Source organism: Neopsephotus bourkii, unplaced genomic scaffold, assembly GCF_033783945.1.
Source record: "Neopsephotus bourkii isolate Nb327-2 ecotype Australia unplaced genomic scaffold, CSIRO-AGI_Nbou_v1 NB_744, whole genome shotgun sequence".
Taxonomy (NCBI): Eukaryota; Metazoa; Chordata; class Aves; order Psittaciformes; family Psittacidae; genus Neopsephotus; species Neopsephotus bourkii.
Genome location: NW_026901242.1, coordinates 184,867 through 205,394, shown reverse-complemented (window position 1 = coordinate 205,394; position 20,528 = coordinate 184,867). Strand labels below are relative to the sequence as shown.

At 43.2% G+C, this 20,528-nt stretch overlaps 2 protein-coding genes across 2 annotated transcripts in view; one reads left to right on the top strand and one right to left on the bottom strand.

Moving 5' to 3' along the window:
- TARS1 (threonyl-tRNA synthetase 1) overlaps window positions 1–20,528 on the top strand; it is a 112,398-nt gene that overhangs the window by 30,366 nt on the left and 61,504 nt on the right. The window lies entirely within an intron of this gene.
- The window catches only part of ADAMTS12 (ADAM metallopeptidase with thrombospondin type 1 motif 12), a 158,092-nt gene continuing 145,717 nt past the window's right edge, over window positions 8,154–20,528 (bottom strand). The window contains exons 20-24 of the mRNA XM_061354725.1: window positions 19,084–19,236; window positions 16,318–16,491; window positions 14,526–14,672; window positions 12,471–12,624; window positions 8,154–10,387 (exon numbers count right to left, since the gene is read on the bottom strand). Of these exons, the coding sequence (XP_061210709.1) occupies window positions 10,155–10,387; window positions 12,471–12,624; window positions 14,526–14,672; window positions 16,318–16,491; window positions 19,084–19,236 (861 nt within the window). The 3' untranslated portion in view covers window positions 8,154–10,154. The remainder of the gene's footprint in view (window positions 10,388–12,470; window positions 12,625–14,525; window positions 14,673–16,317; window positions 16,492–19,083; window positions 19,237–20,528) is intronic.

Below are 20,528 nucleotides of genomic sequence, written 5' to 3'. Positions count from 1 at the left end.
CACTCAGTGAAACCAACAACTTTCAGCTTTGTGCTTAGTGGATTTCCTGTATAAAACCAGCACGGTGTGTCCAGACACCAGAAAATAAACAGCTTTTCTGAGTAACTGTTTCTTCCTCAGCTGACTGATGATTTATTAAAAACCAAGAAAAGATCATTTAAGGCCAAGATGAAACTGAGCTGTTTCCTTGTGCGCACAGTGTTCTCAGCTGACACAGCCCTCAATATCACATTAAACTGTCTGTGCTACCTTAATTACCACTGTACAGTGGAAACCTTTGTCAAAAGACTGGAAAGGGACCACTCCGGCATCCTGCACAAACCTGTACTTGAGGCATCCACACCAAGCTGCAAATAGGTATCTGATCCAAATGCAACCTCCAAGCAAATGGCAGCTTATGGACAAACCACCCAATACAGTTTCTGTCCTGTGAACAGCACTCACCTACATTCCCCACAGGAACATTTCATTGCAAAATATCAAAATTACCAGGTTTGACGTCATTCATAATTTCTCACGGAACCTGACTTAATGTGCAGAAGGTTTCAAGCGCTTCAGTACTCCACTTTTCACAAACTAAACATTCTACCATACTTTATCATCATTGCGTATTAATAAGAACTTTATATTTACACAAACCCATTCTGCACCTAGGACAAGGGTGACTGGCTATAGCGGATGTAAATTTTCCACTCCAGTCTTGATTACCTCTCTGCAGTTTCAGACCCAGTAAGAATCACGGCCGTTGCAGGCACAGGAGCAGGATAAAAGCTCTCTGGACAAAGCTTCCTTTGTATTAGTGGACACTTTACCTCCTCACATGCTTGTAACAACAGCACACAGTGGACCCAGAGACATGGGCTGCTCAAAGGATTTGCTGAGCTAGGCAGAGATGTTTTTGTGTTCCCCATCTAACTACTCTTTGGATACTGTGAGTCACACATGGCATGAAAGACACACTTCCCATTTGGAAGGTGAATGCAGGTCAAACCGACTGCATCTGAGCCGAGTGGGTGTTGAAGTGGTGAAGAAGCAACAGAGCAGATCAAAAGTCCTTGCATAGGATTTATACAAGTGCTGCCTGCTCCCAGCAAGGTCCCCATATAAACAAGGGTACCCATGTCAGTCAGACCGTGTTCCTTGCTAAAGGACAGTGGGAGGCAGCAGGAGTCTTCAGGCAAAATCAAGTTAGCTGAATATGTAACTACAGTAATTACCAAGACCTATTTCTGCTCCCAGTTAGTCCAGCAGGGTCTAGCTGCTGCAACATCTGCTTCCTTGCTGAAACATACACTTGGAAGACACAGAAATGAAGTGACCTGGGAAAAACAGGGAAGTGTCAGCTTCCAAGTCACATTCAGGGAGTACTTGCTAACAGGAGGGACATTTGCTGTGAGCAAATTCCTGCTTCATGCTGGAGCCTGAGGATGCTCATGGCCTCCCCTTAGCGTGGATGCAGTATTTCCAGTATTTGCAGCTCTGCTGTGGAGAAAAGCAGCATTCAATTGGCTTTCAGAAAGCGGGCGTTGCAGCAAAGGACAGTAATTTTATAAGCCAGCAATATTTGTTATGAGTCTACCTCAGGCTCCCATATATAATAACATGACAATACAACATTCCATCCAGAGGGACTTTGAGAGGCTTAAGACGTGGGACGGTGAAAACTGCGTGAAGTTCAACAACACCAGGTGCAAGATCCTGCACAAGGATTGGGGCAACACCAAGCACAAATACAGGCTGGGTGGAGACTTGATTGAGAGCAGGCCTGAGGAGAAGGACTTGGGGATGTTGGATGGCGAGAAGCTCAACATGACCCAGCAACGTGCACTGGCAGCCCAGAAACAATGTGTGGGGCTGCATCAAAAGAAGCATAAGCAGCAAGTTGATGGAGGTGATCCTGCCCCTCTACTCTGCTCTCATGAGACCTGTCTTGGAGTATTGTGTACAGTTCTTGGGTCCCCAACACAAAAGGGATGTGGAGCTGTTGGAGTGAGTCCAGAGGTAGCCCATGGCAGGTGGTTGGAACTGGATGAGCTTTAAGCTACCTTCCAACCCAAACCATATATTTTAACTTCCAGAGCCAAACAACCAATAATATACTTCCAAGCAAACAAAGTGGTTAAGAGGTAATTTAATCTGAAGCTTCATTAGTTCAGCTATTGTATAAAACAGATAACAGATGTAGGAGAACAGAGAGAAAACATAGCCTCTCCATGCCTCCCATCTGTGTAAATAAGCATGTGGAGAGCTTGAAAATCCATTCTGCTCCTGTTCACAGAGTGCCCTCATGGGTTTGCAATAAAGCATTCCCTCTGCTAGTTCATTAATCAGCTTCCCTCACACTTATGGCAGTTTCCCATTAATACCACGATTGCCATCTCTCCAGCATGTCAGTGTTCCCAGTGGGAATTTCCTGTAACTCTAGCACTAGAGTAAACAACAGTACCCTTTGGCCAGGCAATCCAGCAAACAGGACCACAGATGTGGTGCTCTGAGAGGGTAGCATTGGGCGACTGTTTACATCCCAAGGATTACACCTGCAGTAAAGCCCTGTGCTGCATTCAGACACTCACAGGTACAGTGACCTTTACCTGCCTGAGACTCCCCTTCTCATTTGCAAGGAACTGGCTTGACCCCACAAGCAGTCTTTTCTTGCTTCCAGCTTCCCCAGCCTCTACACATAGGTCACATTCCCTTTCTGCTAGGGTAGTGTTTATTGAATCCAAGACAACCTTCAAAGGTTTAAAATCCAAGGTTCATCCCTTATTTCATTCATTGAAACTTCATGTTAAGTGAGGAATTCAGGGTTTCTATCCTGCCTCTATGGCACAGTAAGAACTGACTCTTACATTGTGTCTTTTGCTTTGTGCCTTGGGCACTTGGCCTATTAATTAGGAAGCTGGGCTCCTTTCAGATTTGGAGGGAACTGAGACTGCAGCCTGACGACCAGGCTTTGGGGCAGGCCTCTGATTCATTAGCTTTCACGAGTCCTGAAAGTACTGTTCTCCACAGTCAGTATAAGCAGAAAGCATACATCATGTCTCAGTCCCCTGCCAAAGCCATGGAAACACTGAATCGTGCAAAGAACAGATGGTTGCCAAGGACCATCTTCTCACTGGGTCCCTCCAATAAACTATTTTCCTTCATTCCAGATCTTAATCTAGTAAAAGTGACACCTGATGACTTACAATAGTAACAGTGAATTAGAAGATGCTTTTAAGACCTTTGATAATTTTTTTGTTTTGATTGTGTCTTTAAAGCAGCCATCTGACAACAGCCCAGATATTTAATGACTTCTGCTTTTTATGTGTTTACCAGAGATTCCTTCCTAAATCCAGGCACTTCAGTTTACAGAAGATGGTTAGCCATTCTGAAGGTGCTGTATTTATTGCACATCCTTCTGGTTCTTACTGTAGCCACTATCACATCTGTAGGACAGACTTCCACTCCTTGGCTAAGAATTCCCAGGTTTTGTTCCTGTGGGTGTGCTGGAGATACCTGCATTTGTTCATTAATAAAAATTAAGAGGCTGGGATCAATCAATCACAGAAATAAGCAGTATCTTTGTGTAAGCTCCCATAATCTACCACCTGCAGGGATACTATTTCTACTCATAATGGAGGGAATCACTATAGTCACAAGCACAGTGTTTCTCCTGCACGCTGATTTAATTTTGAGCTGATGCTAGGCAGCCACAAGGCAGTGACTTTGATGAGTGCTACCTGCTTGGCCAGGCCAAAGAAGTGCAGCCACACAGTGCAGCAGACAGCAGAAACTGTGCTGTGTGTTGTGTAACAGGTTATCCAGTGAATGCCTAACGAGCCTTTGCAAAATGGAGGGAGCTTCAACTCATTCCTCAGCTCAATTCATACCTCTCCCTTAGAGCACCTGTGCAGGATGCTGCCCCTGTGGGCTAGAGATCCACACTTACCTTGTGAAATAAGACGGGGCAACTTCCTCGAAGTTCCATAGGGTGCTACAAAGCTGAACTCATGGATGGAGTTTGGTAACTGAGTGCAACTAATGGTGCTTTGTACGCAAGCATATATGCCCAACTGCAATCCCTGTGCTCCTCTGTGGCATGTCAAGGAGCAGGATCAGTGTGACTAAGTTTCTGGGCATCACCATCACTGGTACTTGCAACACTTGAGTACTGAGAAGATTGTGCAGCAGCAGGTGGTGTGGTATGTGTTTGAGTGGGCATGATCATATTGTAGAGAAATCTTCAGGAAAACAAATACATCCCATGGTAGAATCACAGAATAGTTAGGGTTGGAAAGGACCTTAGGATCATCTAGTTCTGAGCCCCTGCCATGGGCAGGGACACCTCACGCCAAACCATGTCTCCCAAGGCTCTGTCCAACCTGGCCTTGAACACCGCCACAGATGGAGAATTCACAACTTCCCTGGGCAACCCATTCCAGTGCCTCACCACTCTCACATTTCTTCCTTAGATCCAATCTAAACTTCCCCTGTTTAAGTTTTAACCCCTTATCCCTTGTCTTGTCACTACAGTCCCTAATGAAGAGTCCCTCCCCAGCATCCTTGTAGGCCCCCTTCACATACTGGAAGGCTGCTCTGAGGTCTCCACGCAGCCTTCTCTTCTCCAGGCTGAACAGCCCCAACTTTCTCAGGCTACCTTCACATGGGAGGTGCTCCAGTCCCCTGATCATTCTCATGGCCTTCCTCTGGGAGGGCCTTAGTAACCTTAGGGCCTTACTAACCTGCTTAGTAAGGATGCAACATTCCTGAGATTGTAGTAGGTGACCCCTGAATATCAACCAAGAGTCTTGGGCCCCCCTGCCCTCTAGGGCTATATCCCATGGAAGCTTACTAAACAGGTTCCTGAAGAGGCCAAAGTCTGCTCTCTTGAAGTCCAGGGCAGTGAGCTTGCTGCACACTCTTCTCACTGTCCTGAGGATCTTGAACTCGACCATCTCATGATGGCTACAACCAAGGCTGCCCTGGAGTGTCACATTTCCAACCAGCCCTTCACTGTTGGTGAGCATGAGGTCAAGCATGGCACCTCTCCTTGCTGGCTCCTCTGTTACTTGCAGAAGGAAGTTGTCTTCTCAAACAATTGAGGAACCTCCTGGATTACTTGTGCTGGGCTGTAACGTCCTTCAAACAGATATCAGTGGTTGAAGTCCCCCATGAGGACAAGGGCATGCGAGGATGAGGCTTTTCCTATCTGTCTATGGAGTCCTTCATCCACAGAGTCCTCTTGATCAGGCGGTCTGTAACAGATCCCCACAATAATGTCCCCTGTAGCTGTTCTCCCTTTAACCCTGACCCACAAACTCTCTGTTAACTGCTCACCTCTCCCCAGACAGAGTTCCATACTCTCCAGCTTATCCCTAACAGAAATACCAACTCCCCCTCCCTGCCTGCCTGGCCTGTCTTTTCTAAGGAGTCTGTAACCTTCCATTCCAACGCTCCAGTCATAGGAGCCATCCCACCATGTTTCTGTGATGCCTGTTATATCATATCCCCATAGATGTGCACACATCTCTAATTCCTCTTGTTTGATCCCCATGCTACGGGCATTTGTATACAGGCATCTGAGCCCAGCTCCAAATGAAGCCGGCTCATTGGCTGGAGCAGCTGGAATATCTCTACATTGGTCCTAGCATTTATTATAGGTGCTGGCAACTGAGTGGGTGTGTTGGGATGGAATGATGCCCCCCTCCCCCAACATATCTGGTTTAAAGCCTCCTGATCAGTCTGGCAAGTCTCCTACCAAACCACCAGTTCCACCAGCCCCCAGTAGACCTGGCCTACAGACTTGGGTCCCGTGTTCAAGACACCCAAACCCCTGACTCTGACACCACCTTTTAACCATTTATTAACCTGGCCAATCCTCCTAGCCTTTTTAAGGTCCTCCCCTGTATCCTGGAGAATTGACAAAAAGACTGTCTGAGCTGCAAAGCCCTTAACCACCTCTCCCAGGGCTCTGTAGTCCATCTTAATGTTCTCCAGGCTACTGCTATCTATATCACTAGCACCCACATGGATCACTAGAAGCAGGACTTACCACGGCAGGCAGCCTCTCTGCAACATCCGTAATCCATGCCCCTGGTAGGCAACACACCTCCCTTGAGACTGGGTCAGGCCGACAGATCAGTGCTTCTGTTCCTCTGCTTTTCAAAGTAGAGTCCCCTACTACTACTACCCACCTCTTTTTCCTGGCAGCACCAGTAGAGATCTGCTTTAGCAGTGCACCACCCGGTAGTTCATGGTGCGAGTGCGTTTCCTCATCAGCCCCCTGCAGGGCAGCAAAGCGGTTCTCGGTGGGGACAACAGATTTAAGAGGAAGCCCCTTGCTTTTAATTGTCCTGTTCCTCCTTTTTTTGTTGTGTTTTTGGTTGGTTGGTGGGTGGGTTTTTTTGTCACCATTTCCCAGCTTCCCGGGTTAACAGCCGCCTTCTTTCCTCCATGAGCTACAGTGGACGCTTGAGGCCCCTGCACAGTCTCGCCAGAAGCAAGCATTCCTGCTTCCCCTCAGCTTCCCTGACATCTTTCAGCTTATTGACAGCTTTCCGCAGCTCAGCCCCTGCTGCAGGAGGACCTCCACCAGGGAGCACCGAGCGCAGCCCTGCCCATTGTGCACCTTTCCCTCCCCAGAGCAGTGCAGGCACTCTCTACACCCCGAGGTCTGCGCTGCAGCCTCCCCTTTCATCGGCTCTGAGTGCCTACGCTGGCACCGCCGGGGCAGCCAGAGCAGAGCTCCCAGACCGGGCCCTGCTCACACGGCGAGTGCTCACCGTCCCGCTCGCCTGCCCGTGCCAACTGCCTCGAACCCGCGCTCCTGTTCGCCCGCGCTCCCTGGGGCAGGTTTTTACCCAGCCAGGGCTGGTGCCGCCCCTCCTGGCTCCTGTGAGCCCCTGCCCGCGTCAGCGGAGCTGCCGGCTCCTGGGCAGGTCCTGTCGAGGACTTGAGGCTCCCTCGGTGGCTCTCGGCGCTCTGAGTTGAGGCTCCTGGACGCTGAGCTTCCCCCCTCCCAGCCGGTGTTGAAGGCGTCCTCTCTCGAGCTACTCACCTCAGCAATTGACCAGGTAGACACAACAGGAATGCACACAGCTGCTGCCAAGGAGCTAAGCCACCTCTGCTTGGACTATGAGTGCTAAAATGTCACCTGTTCACCTATTTCATAGGAAACACCTAAGCCTATTAATGTGGTTTTTTTCATAGCACTATACCTTATTCTGCCACTTTTCCCCTCACCCCTTTCACTATCTTTTTTGTTGGAATAACAAGCATCAAAATACCCCAATGATGATGATTCCCTGAAGTAGAAAAGATACTTCCTAACCTTTTTTTTTTTTTTTCCTTGGAATTCTGCCTTATGAATCTTTTTGAACTGGAAACATAAAATACCAGAGACATCAGACATAAGCAATGCCATTTATTGAAGCTTGAAACAAGTATGTCATCATAATTTGCTTTTTAAACATTGAAATGTTAGAACAAGCAGTGAATGTGCCATGTTTTCCTGAGCCATCTGCTGAAGCTGATGTGTCTCAGGATAATATGGTAATATAATGATATTACACCTTTGCACTTAATACTCTGTTCAGTTTTGAGAATAGTGACCATCTGGGTTAGGATCATAAATTCACATTTACTTAAAATAGTTATGTCATAAGAAAGGAATCTGGCTAAATGGATGGGAAAGATGACTGCACATATTGTTAGCATAGAGGAGATTATTAGGCTGATGAGTGTGATGTAAGATCCTATGTAAAATAGAGCAAAATACTGCTTTATTAAAACAGTTTATGTTCTTGTCACAGTCTTTTCCCTAAAATTTTAAGTTGAGCAACAGTGATGACTATGCTTCCCTGGGTAGAAAGATTATTTTGATTAATGTCCATAAATTATTTATTCACTTTTATCCGTTTCAAAAGAAATGAACCCCCCCAAAAAAAAAAACAAACCCAAAACCAAACCCAAAACAACCCAACAATGAAGCCAGAAATGGTTTTACTCTACACTAGCTAAAGGAGCACTGGAATGGACAACCCTCCCAGGCACGTTTCCACCTGCACTATCAGTCATCTTCTTTGTCATTAGCCCATATACCTGATGGCCACTTCTGCTGACCTCTGTGGATAAAATATGCATATTATGATATTATGCATATTATGATATATGAGCATAGAACAGTCTGACTCTAAAGCTAATCTAACTTTGTCCTTCCCAAATCCTAGAAGATGCTTCCAGGAACACCAGTCTGGCTTGTCTGGCCATCAGAGACCTGCACTGGATGTAGCAGTACAGGGTCCACTCTACACAATGCAGCCTGATGACAAGCCCTGCCTGAATACTTCCTGAATCAGATGGAACACCTCTGCTTCTTCACATAATTCAGTATTACTGTGCCCAGTTGAATAAGAACTGTCAGCATTTCCATTGCTGAAAGGGTCAGCAGCCACTCACGACCTCAGAAGGACATAAGCACACTGTGAAACTTAAAAAGCATTATGTCTGGTATTGGCCAGCAACACCATAGACATGTATTATTTTAAGGGTATGTGCACGCATACTGTGTCACACGTGCACATGCACCATTGTAAGTCATCCCCACAACAGTTATATTAGCACCATATTTTTAACAGTGGATTTTAAGTTTTATCAGCACCTATAATTGGGGTTATATTGCCATCACAAAGGTTAATAAATCTAACCTTACCATGCTGCATATCCTGAAGTCCCAGAGACTTCAAGAGAAGAAGTAAGCCCTTAGCCAAAGGTCACAAATCTATGAAAAAGGACAATCAATCAGATTTGTGGCTAAATATTTCTATTAACATTCCTAAATGTTTGTCTAAAAGTATGACTACTGGTAGTCACAGCTCTGTAACCATAGTGACACCTGGATTCATGGCCATGTGCCTCACTTTGCACTGCATAAATGTGACATTTTCCTGTATTACAATTTCAAGTTGTCAGGTAGCTAGGGAGTAAATCTGAGATTTTCAGAAGAGCAAGAAGAACCAAGGTGTCCAAATCTGTCTGAATTTTAAAGGAATCCAAATGTCAGGTTCTGTCTAGCTCTTTTGAAAATGCCCAGTTTTGCCTCAAAGGGTCCAGTCTGGTCTCCCAAAAGTTTGTTCTGCCATTTTCAATAGCAAAACAGATACACTATTTGGCTGGTGCGTTCCCAATGCCTGAGGCCCAGAGCTACATAGACACTGGCTCTCAGGCTCCTGTCCCATGTGGCCTCACCCTCACTATGATGAAGGATTTGCAATAGGGAAAAGTTTACTATGAGTGAGGTGATAAAGTACTATTGTGAATGTGGTTTTAATTTTTAATTTTAATCACTCCACTAGGAGATATTTGATTAAATCATAGCTCTGAATATTGGTGCAAATGACTGTCTATTAAGGTTGTAGATCCAACCACCTTTGCTTTTCATGGTACCAAGAAATGTAGTTTAAAGTGTATTTGGAACTTAACATCCCATATTTGGTGGGGCTTTCAGGCTACGGCAAGACACATGTAGCAGAAGATAACTGGCCAGGACAGGTTATGGTTGAGGTATCCTTTAGAGGTTCAGTCAAGTACTAAAGGAACATTTTTCTTTTGAAAAACCCCATGTTTCAATTTGGCCTGCATATCATAATCAGTTATTAGAAAAAAAACTCTGCTCTTAAACACATGAAATGTGCAAACAATTTCGAGAAACACTGCCACTTCACCTTGATTCCTAAATACAGAGAAGTGAGTGAGCATAAACAGATCTGGCCCACAGTGCCTGTTTGTGCCTACTGCCCCATCAGCCACCTTCACTCAGCACTCAAACAAGCAGTGCTGCTGTTTCAAGTGGGTTTTGAAAGAGAAGTGGAAGAAAGAATGAGTTAAACATTCATTTAAAACAAACAAACAAAAAACCCCCCAATATTCTTGCAAGCTTGTTTCTAGCCTCTATGCATGCCTAGAAGTACTAGCTGCTGGTACACTGCAAATTATGTTACGGAATTTGGACTATTACAGAAAAAAACCTGTAGCAGTAAATTGGGACCAATAACCCTAAGCAATGTGTTTTCCCCGTTTTGATCAGAGATTTCCATTTATGTTGGATGGTTAAGAAGAAGAAACATAAAACCTGTAAACAGAAACCCTACTCAAACCAATTAGATAAAAACCAACTAGTGCTGAGCAGCTTGGTTGTTTTCTTGATTTTGAGGTGATTTCCTCCTTGATTTAGTGTAATTCTGTAGTCTGAGGCCTCGCTGATCCCCATATCTTGCTTTGTTATGAATTCGAGGCTGATTACACGTGAAGCAGCACTGAGTCTGTATGGATGGCAACAAGCACTTGCCAATGCCTTTCAGCCTCTGGCAGAACTGAACTGAGAGTTGGTCTTTGCTGCAGGGTGGCCCTATGATGGAGAAGATGAGAAGAATTAGCTATATTTTGCAGACACATGATCTATATTTCTAGAATTTTAATCTGCTTTATGCCAGTCATGTGCCTGTTACGGCTTTTGCTTATGATGGCTTTCTCTTCCCTTGTATTACAGGTCACCTTGTTTACCCTGAAATTTTAGGACTTCTAAGTGAAGAGGTTCTATTAAACTTCACACAACCTTCTGTCTTGGAAAATACAGCCCTCTTTTGCTACAGTTCAGCGAGGCTTTACTTTTGCAGCAGACGTAGCTGATCAATGTTTTCCACTTCAATGTTTCTGCTTTAAAGAACTGCCAAAGAAAGTCCAGCAACAATGATTTGTGAATCTGGCGCTTTTGCTTCTTGTAACAGTGCATTTAAGACAAGCAGAATGGGCTGCCAGTGTGCTGCAGAGCCATGCAGAAGATCGTAGACATGACATGTGCAACTACACGTTCAGTTTGACCACACTTCAGCTTCTGAAGCACAAGAATAAGCCAGGGATTGGTACTGTAGGAATTATGGTGCTGATACACCTGTTGTCGCGTTAATGAACAGAGATGTGTCAAATTTATTTAGAAATTACAAAATGGAGGTCCTTAGTTGTGAAAATAGATGGCTAGGGGGAGAGTCAAGGTTTGCAAAAGTAGGAAGATGGTGGATTAGTCAAATGCAAGGCTGTTCAGCAAATCCCCTCACATTAGAACTAAGGAAACTCAGTAAAACTAGTGTAAAGGTAGTTTAAAACAGATAAAAGCACTCCTTTTCACAGCAGGCTGTGAACCTCTGGAACTTGCTGCCACAGGAGAGGGTGAAAGCAGACAGCATGGCAGGGTCAAAAAGGGATGCAACATATTCATGGAGAAAGTTCCATAAATCTAAAGGCACCAAAAAGGATGCCTTTAATAGTCCTAATATGTCAGTTGGGAATGCTGGAGGAATGCCATGGAAATTAATCACAGGAAAGGACTAAACTCCTATATTCTTCCAAAGTAGCATCTTCTAATGACACTCCTGGAGACACAGTGTTGGGCTTCATGGATCACTGGTCTACCCACTAGGGCATTTCTTCCTTTTACTGACCCCTTGAGCTTTTATTCACAGAAATAATATTACTAGTCTGTGTAGGCAGTATTTATCTAAGTCTTTCTTTCTCAACATGAGAGGGACAGGAGGTAAGCAGTCCCATTCAACCCTCGGGCAAAACATGTGCTGAAGATCTTTGAGCAGCAGCAGGAGTGATGAATCACTCTCAAACGTATGACAGATATGTACTGCCCTCAGGAGTCAACCTCTTGTCTCACTGCCAGATTGGACCCTTACTGCTGACTTCCTAAAGGGTAAAAATATTCTCCAAAAGGCTTTTGAAGGCTTTTCCAGAAGTACTCTGAGCTGTTGCTGCTCTTAGCTGAGGGTACCTACTGGATAATGCACTAGAGAGGCTAAAGTTACCTTTCTGTAAGCTTCCTCCTCTCCCTGCCACTTCTCTTCTGGACTATTAATCATCTACAGGGCTCCTGGGCTTTTGAGGGAGAGAGATACCCTGAGTAACAAAAGGACTTCTCTCCACTTCTTCATTTTGGGGACTGAATTTATAGTGCCAAGACTGTATCTGGGTTCATTGCCACTCAAGATTTTGATTACAGTGTCTCACTTTGCTTCCTTGCACTCCCAGTTCAGAATCTGCAGTTCCCATAGGGCTATCTATTCTAAGAAATGACATCTGTTTAGACTCACAGCATGTCCCTCCAAGCCCTCTGAGCAGCCTGTGAGTTACTTAAAACAAGTCAATACAAACAGACCTATTCATTCAGTTGTGGCATTATGAATGAGGGACGCATGCTCAGAGAACTGCATTCCCCAGCATGAGAACACAAGGCCAGAAGGGCTGGAGAACAGGATAACATGATCCTGCCAACAGTGTGGCTGAGCAGTAGCAGGTTAAGCTGACTTGTAATTACTGAGCCCCTGGTAATCAAAACGAGCTGTAAATTGGGTCAGCTCCCAGTTTTTTCAGAATTTCAGCACAAATGGAGAACTGTTTGGAAAATGTCTGATGCAGGTGTGGTAACATACCTGTACTTTTCCTGCACTCTTGCAGACTGCATTTCTGATATTCTGTGGGCTTGGGTTTATCCACACACATACTGTCATTTTCAGTTTCATTAGTTTCTGTGTTCATGCACTCCACAGTTCTTTGCCGAATGCCCCCTCCACAAGAAACGGTGCACTGGAAGAGAGTAATTTTAACACACATAAAAGCCTTCTACATGGAAATTGTGTAATATGCCAATACTTGAACTGTAATGTGACAGGAAGCTAAAAAATGCCCTATGATCCAGAACCAATGACACTGAAGAACTTTGTGTACTGTATTCTTCACCCAGACACATCCACTGTGCATACTGGCCAGATTTGGCAGGGTGTGGTAAAGGGTAAATAGTATAAATATAGCACCTTGAAATGTGTAACCAGGGTGAGAAGAATGTTTTCTGCAAGAGGAGGGTGAGGATAATCTGAAATACCAGTCTACAACATAAGTGGGTAGTAATCCAAATTAGTACTGTACACTGACATTTTTTTGTTTCCTGTGTTTTCTCACCATTTAAATTAAACATGAATAATCAATTGTAGTGTTAGGTCTAGAAATGACTGAGCTGAAGATTAAAACAAGCTCAGTGAGATGTTTTTTTCTTTGGTGACATTTATACTGTGGTTACCCATTCTTTATGACCACGGAACAACTGCCAGCTGCTTGTTCTGGCTGCACACAGATGGCCACAAAAAAAAGAACATTTTCAAAACATGTTCCTGTACTATTGTGTAAATGCACTTAATTCTTCCTCGAGCATCTGAGAATTCCAGTTAATATTAAATTCTTTTTCTCTTCACATATATAGTGGCCAGCAACACAAATACTTCAACAGATAGAGAAGGCCAGCTAATGAAGAGCAGGAGATGAAGACAGGACTGGTACCTCTTTAATTTTTATGCAAATTATCTTCTCTCTAATGTTTCTGTGCGTAAGACAAAATATTACTGGTGTGAAGTACATTTAAAAGATCTTTGGTACTCTTGTGGCAACTTTAGATTGATGTTTAAAAAAGGAATTTTATAAAGTGAAGTAAATGGGATTAATAAATCAGTAAAATAGTTGTTATACATTTTGGTATTTAGTTGCTTATCTTAGGCATATCCCAACATTTTCACTTCCACATTTAATTGTTAGTTTCACTGTGTATTATACTATACTCATATCCCATCTAATGGCCTTGTGTCATAAACAACTCATTAAATTTTCTGTGTTAAATGACTCTCCATTATTTCTTTATTTGTGTCTCCTGGCTTTGGTGTTCTTTCAATGTTCTCTGCTGCTGTAAGGAGTATTGGTAATGCATGAATAGGTTTATTAAGAAAACTGGAGGGAGAGCTTCATTTGATATACCAGTTTCTTTATAACTAAAAATGTATTGCAGATACTGGAAGGTTCCCCAAAGATACACCTTATATTTGTCAAGTAGATTTTCAGAAACCAAAGTAGATGGGTATTGGTCAAAATTCAGAGTTTCTGTTTCTGTGGGCAAGTCCAGTATTCTGCAGAGTTGCTTTAAGGGTCACCCTGACCCAGTAGTCTCAGAGTTGAAAATTTTAAAGGAGTAACGGAAGTATGTCAATGGTATCTCCTTTTTTATTTTCACTCTAACAAGCTGCCCAGAGTGGTTGTGGCTGCCCCATCCCTGGCAGTGTTCAAGGCCAGGTTGGATGGGGCTTGGAGCAACCTGCTCTAGTGGCAGGTGTCCCTGCCCTTGGCAGGGGGTTGTAACTGGATGAGCTTTAAGGTCTCTTCCAACCCAAACTGTTCTATGATTAGAAAAGGAAAAACAAAAACAGAAACAATCAACCACCCAACAACACCTACTGCAGCAACAAGACGGAAAAGATACCATGTTTATGACCTGAAGGAACTGAGAGGGCTGACTCTGAGACGTTCAGCTGAATTTTCAGATCTTCCGTTGTAGCTCTGCATAAGAAACTGTACGTGCCACAGGCACAGAGGTTCACAGACAAGTGGGTAATGTGACCAAATATGTCCAACTAATGACGAGACACAGAACAAGAACTGAATCCTACCGGGCCCCATGCCTGGTTAGTCCACTGCGTACAAGGTTGCCTGTTACATGGTGCAATGGCATTAGGTCTTTTTGTCCAGTCACAGTGGCCTTCTTCTGGGCAGTAGATATGTCGCTTTTGCTGTCCACCACCACATGTTCTTGAACACTACAGAAGAGGTACACAAACCATCAAGGTGAGAAGTGGGAATGGATGAGAACCCAGAAACAGACCATGATGACAGTAGGAAATCTTCCTCATTTAGAAAAGTGGAACCACAAGTAACAAGAGGCATGTCACTGACCCATGTGATTTAGAAAGATGCGGGCTAGCCTGCAATATCAAATCTTACAGTCCGGATATGAATAAAAGCTCTACGCTGAAACATTTATTTCTTCATATGCTTCGAAAGAGAGAAGAAGAAGCCTTTATTGGTCAAAATACTTGCGAAAAGCTGTTCCTGGCACATATTAATGCATGGAATATAGGAAAACATGGAAGTGGCAACATACAACAGGCAACACAGAACTGCTCACTAGCACCACTGGCAACAGTAATTTCTCTAACGAGATTGGAAGTCGCATGTCTGCAGGATTAATCTGTAATATTTACTGCAGACAGTACAAATTCATGAGAGGCAGCATCTCATTTTTATGAGGCAGTTGAGGACATTAAAATTCACACAATCTATAAAATGGATTAAGTGTTTGGCCATAAAAGCATCATACAAAGACAATGACCCAGGTTATTTTTAAACATTTTTTTTCCCACATCCTAGTATGACATACTGCACACAGACCAATATGACTAAGTAATTTTTACTATTACTCACTAGGTCTACAGTAGAGCCTGCTTAAAATACACAAAAGATTTTGTACATTGACATGAACTAAGGTGCCAGTTACACTTTGAATAATGCATTGTTCCTGTCCTACAAGGAACTGCATCCCTATGGACAGAGGTCTAGAGCTGACATCTGATAAATGAAGCTTTTCAATCCAAATCTATTCAGTATTCTTAGCATGAGGACAACTGTCAGGGTTGGACAAATGTTTGTATGAAATACTGTAAGTAAGTGGCAAATGAGTGCAATCACTTGGCTACACTTTATTTTTAGAACCCTTGCTCACTGCTCTGAAAGGAAACCCCCATCCTGGTCTTCCAATTGCAGCTGTGTTTTGTCAGTGGCCTGTAAGGAAGCAATCTGATCACCTCCTTTGGAATCCAAAAGCATCAGGTCCACAGTGTCTCAAACACTGTGGTGCTGTCTCCAAAGCTGCTTTTAGTGGGTGCAAACACCAAAATGTAATCAGACCAAGTGCCTTAGCTGACACAAATATGTGCCTGGCTGCCTATGGGTTTGTTGCCACAGATTTTATATTACAAAAGTGAAATTTAACTTAAGTCTGACCTCAGACTCTGGCCCCATAAAATTCCAGCCCGAAAGTGTAAAATTCTAAAATTAATTCTAAATTAATCATAAAGTAATATCGAAATGGCAGCAAAAGGAATAAGTCTGAATGAATAACATTTACTGATCCAGTATGATAGCTAAAACAAATCTTCCAAGCCATTTTCTTCTCTCTTTCAGGGTATGGTAATCTACAGCTCTGTGTATCCCATGCAATCCTAAGAATGATTCTGGGAAGTCTTACAAACATCCATGATAATAGTATACACAAGGACTGCAAAGCCTTTGAGTGGTATGAGCTGTGTGTCTACCTTTGAGCCTAAGCTGACCTACAGCATGTCTCTCAGACACTTAACCGACACATACTTGCTCTTTTCTAAAGCTTCTTTTAAACAGCAATACCTCATTCCAGGGCTCCACATGCCACTGCAAGCAAGGCTCCATGTTACAACTGATGTTGATTTGTGGTTTATATCCAAGTAACTGGCAATGAAAAGGCCTGAGGAGTCGCTTCTCACGAACATCAATGCAGTGAACGTCACGGGTCTTGAAACCTCCACTGCAGTTAGCAGAGCACTGTACACAAAACAGAAAGAGGCACATATCTAAGTGATACTCCACTAATGCTTCCCCAGTCACACAGAAAGACAGCCTGAGCTTTGAACATCCTGACTCAGAGGGAATTTCCAGTTTACCATAACAACAATCTGCTGTTTGGTATAAACACTGTGGTTTTCATCATCACAAATCAGAACTATATAAATACTTCCCTTTCTTCATTGGAATATCCATTAATAAGATAAGGGCATATTTAATTAGGAAATCTTGCCAGCTATTTCAAAATACGTCATTGTAGAAGGGTCATAATACAGTAAACACAAAAAAATGAACCCTGTATGCACAGAAGTTGTCAATTTAGTTGTTTCTCAGGTATGAAGAGAATGAGGAAGGAGGCACAGTTGCCTGAGTTGATTCTCAAACAGCCAATGGAAGACATAGGTGTCCATGGCATCATTTAACTCAGGCTGGCAAAACCACTCCTCATCTTAGCTCACAGGCTTGAGCTGCTGTTGATACCACTAAAGGCAATGGACTCATCCTACAGTAGCAGCTCCCACCCTCACCTTCCTTGCTCTTACATGGAGGATCCATAATCCAAGTGCAGCCTGGGTGAGAAGAGAGAGGCACCCTGAGTCCCACTCACAGCCTGTGAAATTGCTTCTCAGCTTAAACGTGAGCCAAGAGAGCGCTACCAGTCTCCTATTTCTCCTCAGAGCTTACCCCAAGGCCTCATGCAGAAGCACCAGGTTCTGTCCCCAGATACCAATGCACAGAACCTGCCCTGATACTGAGAAACAACTGAATTTGCTCCCCCAGAGACAGGGACAAATGCATATTAGCCAATTCTGCCTATACCACTTTCAGCTTTCATCTTTATTGCCATGCAGTGCAACAATTGGTGCTGTTCTCCTCTGTGTAAATAAGCATTCTTCAGTTGAACAAGGAAATTGAACATAATACTTTCCTGAAACCTAAAGGATGTTTGGAGGGGGAGTTCAGACTGTTGTTCACAGAATTTTTTGTCCCTCTGGATAGAAACAGAAGTGACTATGCAAGAAACCGAGCACATAGCCCCCAGATGTGCAAAATACATTTGGTATTAAACCCGGGTATTAAGACCTAGTCTCAAACACTTTTCTTTTAGGGGAGGGAAAGAATTAAATGAGAGTAAAGGAGCAAAGACGACTCTCGTACACTAGTAGGGGAATACAGCCATCTTGTTGTGATAAGGTGCCTTAAAAATGTTTGAAACAAGTTACAATAACGGCCACATGCAAAAGCAAAAAAAAAAAATTAGCAATTTTTATATATGAAATTGAGATCAGGTTTGTATAGTTCAATTGCTGGAAATTAGGGGTGGCTAACACAACAGAAATCTGCAAGGAAAAGCCTTTTGTCTCAAACTGGCCTCACAACTGGATAGACATTTTAGAACATTTGTTTTCTGTAGTATTTTATCATTAAACTCGATTTCAAGCTGCTTTCTGTGACGTAACTAGCACCCACTTGTTACAAGAGCAGTAACATTTATAAAGAAAAAGTTAAGGTGAAATATGACCTATTGCAACTGGAACTGCAGATATCTACATATCATTTTAAATGACTTTCCAATGCTTGAAATGGTTACACAATGCCTTGGCCTCTTGTGGACTTTCTAGAAAGGCATGTGTTTCATGTACAAATCAATTCTATGTCGAAGAGCTCAATTATACAACACAAGTTCTGTAACTAATCTTTTCTTTTTATGAATCTGTCCTCTAGCCCAATGGAAACAATGCTATCTGCAAAATCATACATATTGACAAAGTTAGAGAGATCTGCTTTTTTCTTTATTAAACCAACATTACTGCAAATAGAATTTTATAGTTTTTCTCTTTTGAGTCTTGAAAAATAACCCCATGCTTGAAGCCTCAGCTTTAGACATCATAAAGACAAAAACATAACAAGCTTCAAGAAGTCATTGAAGACCTTCCAGATGCTCATCACACATCTTATAATACCAAAAAAGAACTAAAATGCAACTCCTTGGATTCCACCTACTACCTTGGACACTTTTCTCTCTTGACCTCACCTGTCTACATAACAAGGAACAAGTAAGACCCTAGTCATGGCAAGCATTCTCCCCAGTACATCTTTCCTTAGGTTTTGTAATGTAAAACTTGGAAGTTACATGAATGGGGAACAGACCATATTGCATTAAGAGATAATACAGGGTGGCAAAGGTTAATACAAACATATTAACACCCTCTCCGAAATGTCCACTTGCTTCTTAAAATCAGGACATGCCTCTTGAGGCAGAGATCAAAAAGATGCCATATGCAAATATCTACAGCTTTGACCTAGGATCTCCACAGAGCATGGACACGCTTTAGCTCTAGATGAAAGAGTTGATGAGCCTGGCCCCTACACAGGAAGAACAGAATTCACAGGAGATGCGTTTCCATAAATAGCTTATTCAGGAAATTAGGAAATTAGTGCTGAATGGTCATCTGGGAATCACGCATGCATTCACTGAGTAAATAATTATTTTTAAAATGAAGTATTTTGAACCTGCTATTCTTTGAACTAGCAAGCTTACTGTTCACACACAGCTCTGAATCAGGTTACCTTGCTCCAATTTCCTGTCTTCCAGCTAGCGCACGGGCGGAGATAACATTTCCTTGCAGGATCAGGCTTTTTCGAGTGCTGACAGTGAGATGTGTTCCTGCTGCTGCACTCCACGTGTCTCCAGAAAGCCCCCATTCCACACGTGGTAGAACACTGCACATGGGTGAGAGGAAAGCCCAGGGGCAAATGCAGCATTAGTGAATCATTATGGAAACAATCAAGATTAATCAATCAATGTAAGTATTTAGATCTATTTTAGACGGCCTAGCTTATCTGAGATACTCAAGGGAAGATTTCAAATTCACCTAAGTCTTACTTCAGGTTCTGTTGCTTTGTTAAGACAATGCAAATTCTAATTTGTACCAGCTCTTGTACACTGCTCTTCTCTGGCAAACTCATGCTGAGTGAGACCTTCTAAATCCATACCAGCTGTTCCATTGTTTCCTTCTGCTGTCTTTGGGGATCCAGTGTAAAATGTCATTGCATCCAATCTTCAGCACTGTTACCTCTCTATCCCCAGTACTGCTCATGAGACATTCAGCAAATGGAGTGCAGGATGCTGAAAATCTGAAATAAATTATATGAGGCTCTTGCAAAAACTGTGCAGGAAAAGGATTTTTGAAATGAGTTCAGAGAGCAGGTGTTTCCAACATTTGGGAGAGTTTTAGTGGCTGAGGTAAGAGAATATTGATCATGCCAATCCGGATCCCAAGAGTTCAACAAAAAAGTCAGTATCATTTTATTCTGAAGCAGGAAGGGGTGAAAAGTGGCTGGAAACACCCATTTACATTTAAAAGGGAGAGGCAGTGAACTATATACACAGAGTTAAATCCAACACGCACTAAGCAGCCTGTAGCTGGCATGAGAAACAGCATAAATAATCTTGGTTTAAGTCAGCAAAATGATAAAGAAGGCAACTGCTATTATGTGGTTTGAACTCCCTATGCACTAGGGGAAGAGTTAAACAGGGAAACTGAGTAAGTGTCCTCGGAAAGATAAGGAAAGCTAAGCTGAAGTTAAGGCAGAGAAAAAAAAACAACAGACAACCCAAATGCTGAAGACATGGAACTGTTACCAGATTCAGTCAAAGAAATGAAAAAACATTAATGGCCACAATCAGGAACTTTGGGAAATTTGCACATTATGAAGAGAGTGCATCTGCAAGGTCTCCGCAGCACGCCATCTCCAGGTTCTGAGACTCCTGGAACATCTGTCCAAGAGGCCACAAAGATCCTGCTGAAGTGGACCGCATACCACTGTTTAGATTTGCATAGTCACGTATCTGTCCAAGACAACTTGCTCGTTCAGGAGGACTCACTGTCCTTTTTTTGTCTGCTGTTTGCTGGCTCCTCCAGCCCCGCTGTACGAGTCTGAAAACACCATGTCTTTACTGAAGGGCTGCTTAGTCTTTGACCAAAGCCCCCTTCTGACCATTCCTGAGAAGA